This window comes from Montipora capricornis, chromosome 12 (assembly GCF_036669925.1).
Source record: "Montipora capricornis isolate CH-2021 chromosome 12, ASM3666992v2, whole genome shotgun sequence".
Lineage (NCBI taxonomy): Eukaryota > Metazoa > Cnidaria > Anthozoa > Scleractinia > Acroporidae > Montipora > Montipora capricornis.
Genome location: NC_090894.1, coordinates 8,369,021 through 8,378,417, shown reverse-complemented (window position 1 = coordinate 8,378,417; position 9,397 = coordinate 8,369,021). Strand labels below are relative to the sequence as shown.

General features: G+C 37.7%; 1 protein-coding gene and 1 pseudogene across 1 annotated transcript in view; one reads left to right on the top strand and one right to left on the bottom strand.

Moving 5' to 3' along the window:
- The window catches only part of LOC138026618 (ADP-ribosylation factor-like protein 2), a 12,190-nt gene extending 4,572 nt beyond the window's left edge, over positions 1-7,618 (top strand). The window contains exons 4-5 of the mRNA XM_068874041.1: positions 3,312-3,392; positions 6,118-7,618. Of these exons, the coding sequence (XP_068730142.1) occupies positions 3,312-3,392; positions 6,118-6,252 (216 nt within the window). The 3' untranslated portion in view covers positions 6,253-7,618. The remainder of the gene's footprint in view (positions 1-3,311; positions 3,393-6,117) is intronic.
- An 812-nt stretch (positions 7,619-8,430) lies between these two features.
- On the bottom strand, positions 8,431-9,148 carry LOC138026617 (uncharacterized; annotated as a pseudogene).
- Between the last annotated feature and the right edge of the window lie 249 nt (positions 9,149-9,397).

Below are 9,397 nucleotides of genomic sequence, written 5' to 3'. Positions count from 1 at the left end.
ATGCGCTTGCTTTAAAAACAAAAGATGTGATTGGTTCTGACCAAACCTAACCTGCGATCAGGCCCATTTTTAGCTTCGCCCATATGTTCTCTTATGATGTCGCTCATTAAAATTGGGCCTGACCAAAAGCCTCTCAAGAATTCCGGACGGTCGGCCAAATTTTTGGCCGACCAAACTTGTGATCTGATTGGCTGTTGAAACGCCGGAAGTGAAAATGCTATCGTAATTGCGCGGAGCTCTCGCGAAGTCCTCGAGACTAATCCGCCATAAGTGTACGAAAAATTTTGCTGCCTTTTGTTCTTACAATGACGTGGACGGTGCAACTTTTATTTGTATAAATGGAGATATGCCATCTGGAACATCTCATAACTTGTTCAGAATCGGGTTTGAATCTCTGGAAAGAGTAAAATTAACGATTCCGTCGTCGAGCTCTGTGGCCATGTGGTTGAAAGTACTTTGGCACAAACTTCCCTGATGTTTTGAAAGCGAAATAGCTGGTTCTTTCAAATGGCAATGAAAGCCGATGCATATTGGTTTCCTGGATGAGACAAAGGACATATATATCAAAACGAGGAGATGCTGATAAAATCGCAAGTTACACGAATGCATGTTTTGAATATCTGTGTATCACTTACTGTGCATGACACGGTTTGTTTGCACAATATGGAGTCAAGATTGCTTCATAATATTTCCAGTTGATTTAACTCTCGCCCCAGAGAGACCAATTGTACAAATATAAAAGAAATTTTGCGAGTCCATCTTACTTACCAAATTTATCATGATTTTACTGCGCGCAACATCTAGAAATACACTGCAACTGAATTAAGATATTACCCGAAAAAATCACCAAAGAAACCTTCATGGGCAAACACGTTAAAAGAATAATGTATTTCTCCTTTTTTTTTCTTTAAAAATCTATTGCCAAACCGTCCAACGACAAAATGCTAGGTTATCTCAATTACAAATTAAGATGTCAAGCTTAAAAGATTGCATATTCAGTGAAGTTCGGAGGAAGAATTACGCCGGCCTTTGCCGCAATATAGTCGTCGAAAAGGTACAGAAAGTAACATTCCCCATGCTTTAAATGTGTTTCTCTCAAATTAAAGCCAACGGTAACTTTCGAATTCATTTATAATATTCCTCCCACGGTAATCAACTCTGGTCAAAACAAAATAGCGTGAATCTGCCGTCCACGCGTGTATTGGTGTAATGGAAGTAAATTTGATTGGCCGATGAAGGACATGTCAATAAGTGGGCGGAAGGAATATCGAAGAGGAATTTGGCCAGGCTCTATTTTTCGTTTTGCCAGCTCCACATTACGTACCACGCGAAACTAAAATAGAGCCTGATCGCAGGTTAGACCAAACCCTATAGTTTATTAGCCAATCATAATCCAGAATTCCGTGTAATTTGCACTGGTATTACACTTTTTCGCATTCTGTTACACTTACTGCACTGCTCTCAGCCAATCAGAATCAAGTAATTTTTGTGGTAGTGCACTTTATACATGTAAGTGCACTACGCACAATGTCATCTGGGCTGTCTGTCTGAGTGATTGTTGTTGAAATCTCTTAGTCATCGAGTGTACATAAGTGTATGTGCGGCAACACTATTTTAATTTCCCTGATTGGTAAACATATAGATTATAGCGGCTAATCTGTGTCTGTTCATTTCACTGATAGCCTCTTTCTTCTCTTGTAATTTGTTCACGCAATTTTTTGCTCCACTTTTCTTTTAAAAAATTATATCTGTATGAAAAATAGAGAAGCGGAATCTGCCTGTGTGTTAGGTGAGAGGGAAAACAGCTGAAAAGCCTTTTCAAATCCTCATGTCATTAAACAGCCGCACCGGAAAATAAGTAGTGGGTGAAACATGAAAATAAGCAGGTCTGTTTGAAGCGTGCAAGAATGTCAACAAATGAGCCCCAAAATCGGCAAGAATTTGTGATGCTGATGAATAATAAAGCAGCTTCTATTTCCAAAATGATGGAATTACCTGGTGATAAATAAGCTCATCTAGAAGTGTGAATTTTTGACTTTGCAGAAACAATAGTCAACCTCAAGAGTTGGACGATTGTGATCTTTCTGTTGAATTCGCACTTTTTTTTTCAAACTTTTAGTATAACACTTGAAAGGAAAAAAAAACTAACTAACAAAGCAACAATCTGATGTCTTGCCATCATTTTGCCACAGATGTATCCAGTTGTTAGTAACATGCAAGGTAACTTGATCACAGGGGGCCGCTGAAATCGACACCATTTCAATTTCATTGTGCAGCCAAAAGAACAATAGAAAAATTGAACAAAGCAAAATTTTTTTCGAGGTCTCCTATCCAGATACTAACCCCACCGGACGGGGATAACTTCAGTGAGCTTTTGTTGTGGAAATTGTCCCATGCTCAGAGTACTTGCTTAAACTTGCTGTCAAAAAGAAGTTTAACTTCATGTATAATGATTTACGATACCAAAACAATATCGTGTACTATAATTAGAGCTACATATTACGTCCAAGAAAACAAAACTCAGCTCAGTTGACAGTTATGGAATAAAGCACTGTGTCCAGTTACTGCACTACCACATGTATGCAATGCGTACCTATTTTTTCATGTATATTATTAAAGGATGATATATTATACTCCTCCAGTAGAATGCGATGGATTATCTTGCAAGTATCTTCAAATTGTTGCATTTTCTTTGCAAACTGAGGGGTCTTGCTGGCCAGTTCTGACAAGAGGAAAGTGCCCCAAGTCTGAGACATTTTGAATGACAGTACTAGAATTGAAGAGATGTATTTTTAATGATGACTCAAGGATACTCGGAAAAAGTCAGAGTCCTCCTTAGCAGGAGTTGAAACTGCTCTACCACAGAGCTATAATAGTAGACTAGTGGGAGCTAAGCAAATAAACTCGGTTCAGATGACAGTACTGTAGAAGAATAAATTTTTTATGTCAGGGAAAGTGTGAAAAACAACAAGAATTTGTAAACTAAGAAACCGGATGGTAGATGGTATTGAGAAAATGTCAAAGTAATAGAATGTATGGACTGAGCTCTTCCTTCTTTGTTTTTTCTTTTTATACTACAACTATTATTTATGTACTACCTTTCTTGTTTGTATATGTTATTTGATTTATATTCAATAAAATTTATATTAAAAAATATATATATATATACATCTGCCGCATGTCAGAGATGTGCTGAGTGAGTGTTGATCGACAAATCGGTCAACTGTTGATCAACGTGTTGGACTAGGTTACATTTTGCCCTTGAAATTTTTCTTTGTCTTATTCGAGTATTTCTTTTTTTTCTTAATCAGAGACTTGCTGGTGCTACTCTACTGGTTTTTGCAAACAAGCAGGATCTGCCCGGAGCATTATCAGCTGAAGAAATTAGAGATGTAAGTTTTTCCATGTGAACATGGGGGGCTGAAGTCAACATGTAGGAAATCAGTGACCACGTTTTTATGTCAGGGTTTGGGGTCCTCTCCCAGAATTTTTTAACGCTAGCATCTCTGAAACTCAATTGCAGCAATTTGAGCCAACATTTTTATTCAAATAATTTAATTTGATTGTACAGCAATTAACAAGCATAGTCCAATACATAAACCCGAAGAAACTAAAGAACAACTACCGGTAGCACATAAAATTTAGCAACGCTTGCCAGTTTCTTGGGGAATTCTAAGCACCTCTGAACAAATGAGAAGTTATGTGATCACTAGAATGTCAGAATTGTTCTGTAATAAGCACATTGTATTGAAAAAGAATTGTCTCATACCCAATTTATGGCTATGAGACTTAATTTTGCAATTATTATTATTATTATCATGGTAAAAAGTTTTGAAAAAGCTATGAGCTTTCGACAGACTGAACTGCTGCCTTCAACGGATAAAAATGTGTGAAGCCTAAAAGCGCAAGAAATTTAAATATAACAAAAAATTCGCATAAATTAAAGGATAAAAGCATGTAGTAGAAAGAATGTTAAAAATGCTAAGAAAATTAGTGTTTCTTTAAGAGAATGTGATATTGTCTTGGGAGCGGGCACGAATTATTGTCTGCCCCAACAGTTTTTGCCGTGTGCCATGACTCCAATGTCTTTCTACTCCGATTGTTCGCTTTGTCAATGATTTTAGAATTGTTAAAGTCAATATCATGATTAAAAGTCCACGCGTGTTTTGCGACATTTGAGCCTTTAGTACAATGCTTCAAGTTCCTCATATGTTCCTTTCTCCTAGTAGTAAAGGATCTTTTTCAGTCTGTCGAAAGCTCATAGTTTTTTCAAAACTTTTTACCAGAGAACGATTTTACTTCTTTCTTAGCATGAATCCTGGTAACGGATCTTCAATATTTTTAATTATTATTATTATTATTATTATTATTATTATTATTATTCTATCTCCTTTAACTTTATGACTTTATGACTATCTCCTTTAACTTTTACAACACGATTGAGCCCATTCCTTGGGCCTAGGGCTAAAATGAGGTAGAAGTCTATCTTACTTGATGGAGAGTGTCTTTCTTAGAATGCGAGATGTTCCTATCAGTGCAATCTTCTGTAGTTCACTAATTTTGATGTTACCCGGGATTTGTTTGGTGTATTTCTCCAAGCCCTTTTCTATTAGTCCCAGCGCTCCAATCACAACTGGGATCATTGTGGCCTTCATTCACCACATTCGCTCAATTAAATTATTATTATTATTATTATTATTATTATTATTATTATTATTATGTATACCATCACAGACTTTGCTGGGGTTCTTTTCGTGCATCAGCTGGGCGCAAATCATGCACCTGGGGCATCAGTCACTCAAGTCAATCTTTCTCTTCAGATACCAAGCACCTTTCTGAGGATTCGCGCAGATCCCAGCATGCAGATCTTTTGAATCTCTGTCACAGAAGCACTCTTTGCTACTTTCTCGATGTTTTCTACCATTCCTTTTTTTACTGTGCCAAGCACACCAATAACTACAGGGAGCACTATGGTTTTCATCTGCCACATTCTCTGTATTTCAACTTCTAAATCTTTATACTTGCTTTTCTTTTCGATTTCCTTCAATGCAATGTTCCTATCTGATGGGACAGTCATATCAATGAGTTTACAGGTGGAATTTACTGAATCTTTAACAGTGATGTCACGTCAGGTTATTATTATCATTATTATTATTATCATCATCATCATCATTATTATTATGGATTCAGCACTGGCTTTTCCAAGAGTTGGATCTGGGTTATCTTCTTAGGGGCCAGGCAACAACAAGTTGCTTAAGGAAACCCAAATTTTTTCATGGCTTTCACCGCTCCAGAACCTTTCTCAGAATTCTTGTTGTGCCAAGGAGAGCGGTTTTTTGAATTATTTTTATAGAAGTGGTGTTGCCAATGCGCTTAAAGTTGCTTTCAAGCCTTTTTGGAACTGTTCCCAGTGCCCCAATTACTACTGGAAGCACCTGCTTATTATTATTATTATTATTATTATTATTATTATTATTATTATTATTATTATTATTTTACTATAATAATGTTAAAATGTTATACTCTTATTGTATGTAAATCTAACTCTAACTAATGTTGTTGTATCTTCGTACCTGTCAATGTTCTTGTGCCCTAGCCTCTACATACCTCTCTCAAGTGGAATGCAAGGTGATGGCTATATGTAGAATTGTTATTACCTTCACCTCCTCCCTTTTTTTTAGTTTCACTTGTAATGTCAGTATTGTGTGTGCATAGTTTTTAGTAATGTTACTGTAACTACTGTAAGTATGTAAGGTAGGTAGTAGGGAGAAAACTGTACAGGAAATCTGCATTGTATGACTGTATAGGGTATTCTAATGTGGAGTGTGGTGGGTCTAAAATACCACCACATACAGGTCACATTACACATGTCAGTGTACATGTTACTCTACTACAGACAAATAAACAACACCAAAAGTGTTTTCTAGCCCTAATCGCTCTACAAAAGATATCTGGAAACTTTTGGAAGTTCTCCAAACTGAGAGCATCTGTTTTGAAAGCTCTACAAAAGGTGGAAGCTGCAGCAAAGATAATTTGAAATTTTTGAGTTCTATTTCGTCATCATCATTGGTGGTAATAATATTATTAGCCTCTTATTACTGTGAATTGAATACACAGGCTCTTGATCTGGAATCCATCAAGACACATCACTGGAACATTCAGTGGTGCAGTGCTGTGACTGGGGAGAGGCTGCTGGATGGAGTCGATTGGCTCATCTCGGACATTGCATCAAGAATATTCACCATGGATTGATGTGAACAAGCAGAATACACAATACACTCCCCTCAGTAAAAACTCGGTTTTAGCCCCGTGATTTTTCTTCCATTTTTTTCAACTATTTTGTCATTTTTTGTAACCAGGAGCGTGGTGAATCCTGATAGAGCGACTTTCGTACAACCTTGAAACAGTGTTCGCAATTTGTTACACGGACCAATGTGTGGCAAGATTAAAACAAAGCTTCTACTTATTCCTGCCAAGGAAACTCCAAATATGGGCAGTAAACATTTCGATTGCCCAATCACATTACTGCATTTCAAATTACGTCAAAGCAAAACTTTCCAGAAAGTTCCATGAAGAGATGACGGTGTTTGCATCCGTGTTCGCTAAGCCAATGAAAATTCGCGCTCGTTTGTTTTTGTTCGATAAGCCAAATGTTTTGCATTTTTCTTTACCTTCTGTTTTTACGTTTATTTTCAAGGTCATATGAAAGTCGCTCTAACAATTCGGGGTAGTTTTATGTGATGACGAAATTATTGTAAACTAAAAGCCTCCTGGTTTCAGACACTGCCTTTATTCATCCCAAGGCAATTGATTAGTCTGTTAGCAAAGTAAAGGAGAATCTTTGTTTACACTTTTAATGGGGACATTCACATCTCAGATGCTGCAGGCCGCGCCCAATTCACGAGTGAAATCGTCTGGCGTTAGACAGACTTCAGTCTATTAAGTGTCACTCTCAGGGGTCAGTGCGGTAAATAAATAAATGAATGAATAAATAAAATTTATTATTTATAGTGCGCATATTCTATAAAATGATTATACAAATGTATGTGCGTATAAAGAACTTCACAAAAATAAACAGCAATAAAAACTAATTGATTACAATGGTATGATTATATGTGCTAAAACTTTCTAAAACTTATCCTACGTATTTGAACATATCAATAATTCATTAAAACCTTGTGCTAAATACTGTAGTTAAAATTAATTAGATCTTAGTTAATAAATAAGTCTTTACTACTGTCTTGAAAGCGCTAATGGTAGCTGGTTGTCTAACAGTGAAAGGTAGTCTATTCCATATTATAAAATAATTAGGATGGTACGTGTGGTGACCGATTTATGGGTTTAAGTTATAGTAAAGGTATGAGTAAAGCTCTTTCATATTGGATGATATATATTCTCTAGTTCATGACCATGTGCTATTGTATATTACATCAATCACGTGCCCTGTATCATTACGTACTCAGTAATGCATCAAGTTGCTACCTTCTTCCCTTTAGTTAATCAACAGTTATTTACGCATGCTCTTGCATTGGTTACAATTACACAAAATCATTATTGTAATCACCGAAATCAATCTTTCAACAGCACCTCGATTAATATAATTGTTGATCATTGTCCAGTAATGCGTCTTGTCAGTGTTCTCATGAGTGTTCACTAGTGTGCATTATGACTAGTTCTTAATACTTTTCAAAGTCACGCACTTTACTATCAAACACTGAAATATGTGTCGTCTGCGATCTCCTCGGTTGGGTTTTTCCTGCTTGGTTACATGGTCAGTTTTCTGCTGGCTCGAGTTATACGGCTGGTTCTTTCTCTCTGAATGTTGGCGTTATCTGTTCAGTTGCTGATTTCTCTCCTCCTCCGTGTCTGTGGGCTTACCCGCGGTCTTTAGTAACTTGACCTTGGATGCGGTCACGACAAATGGTTTTACCATCTCCTTTAGACGAGTTCACGCTCTTGAGTGTATCATGGGTAATCAGGGCAAGATGGAGAGAAATTCAAAGGTTTGTAAGGAAGTTCAAAACGATGAAAAGTATTCATGACATGCAATTTTCCAAAACAGAGGATATGCGCCCAAAGGTGCGGCAGAATAAATTTGGAGAGAATGGCTATTGTGAAATTATTTTATTAAAAAGAGTTTCTGCCATACATTTCCTGTAATTCCATAGGCACAAAAATAAAGAGAATCTATGGAGGCAAAATCTCAGTTGTGAACATGAACTTGTTCGTTTGGTTTATGAAGGCGAAAGTCTATAAAGTAGAGTCACGTACAGTATATTTTGCTTTGAATTTCCATATAAACCTTTGAATTTCCAGCCATGTTGCCCTGATTACCCATGATGCAATCAAGAGCGTGAACTCGTCTATTCTTTTCGTCATTACGGTGGATCATTTTATCTCTGTAACTATGTAGATGTGGGGTTCATGTGGGGCTTTTCTTTTCTGGTCACGTTTGACTATAATATTGCTTTTCCAACCTCTAAGCTGTGCTTTGTCGCTTTGTGTCTCTTGTCGTGGTATACCTTAACGTTGTTTTTGTACTTCTGGTCCTTGTTTCTTCAGTGGTCTTCTGGGGGTAGGTCTGTAGGAAAATGTTCCAGATGGGTGCGGATTTCCCTGTTCATCATCAGATCGTATGGGGACTTCCGGTCGCAGGGTGTGGTGTATCGCGGTTCGCCTGCAGCATGTCATAGATGGCTTCATGAACATTGATGCCTTCCTGGTTGCCGATAGTTATTGTTTTATTAACGAGTTTGTTGAAGCCTTCTACTTGGCCTTGTGCCTTGGGGTGCCTCGGTGTTACCTTCTTGTGCCGAAATCCAACTTCACCTGCAAATTCCTTGATGTCGTTGGAGTTGAACGGTGGTCCATTATCTGTCTGAACTACTCCATGCGTAGCGAACATTCTCTTCATCTTCTCACCGCAGTTGATCTGAGGAATTCTCTGTCTGGGTATCTGGAGTATTGGTCAGTCACGACCAACACGTATTCATTGTTGGGGAGCGGTCGGCTTCGACTGTGTCCCAGATTCTCTCTGGTAGGGTAGTCATCTTTGCTGGTTCTGTTACTTGGCGGCTGAAGCATGTGCTGACTATATTCTCAATCCTTCTATTCATTCCTGGGAACCAATATTTCTTCCGCATTAGTTCTTTAGTTTTTGTGATGCCTGGATGCCCTTGCTTGTGTGCTATTGTGATGATCCAAGAGATTATAAAGGTAAGAGAAGTAATCCCTCATACTGGCCCCATTCCCATCGTAATCCCTCTTAGGTTATTTTTAGATGATATCAATTTTCCCGCGGAAAATGTTACCGCGCGCGTTACGTGGAAGTTTCGTGAAGGAGGGAAAGTGCAGCAAATCACTCTGTACGATGCCACTCTCCGTTTTCAAAATTGAG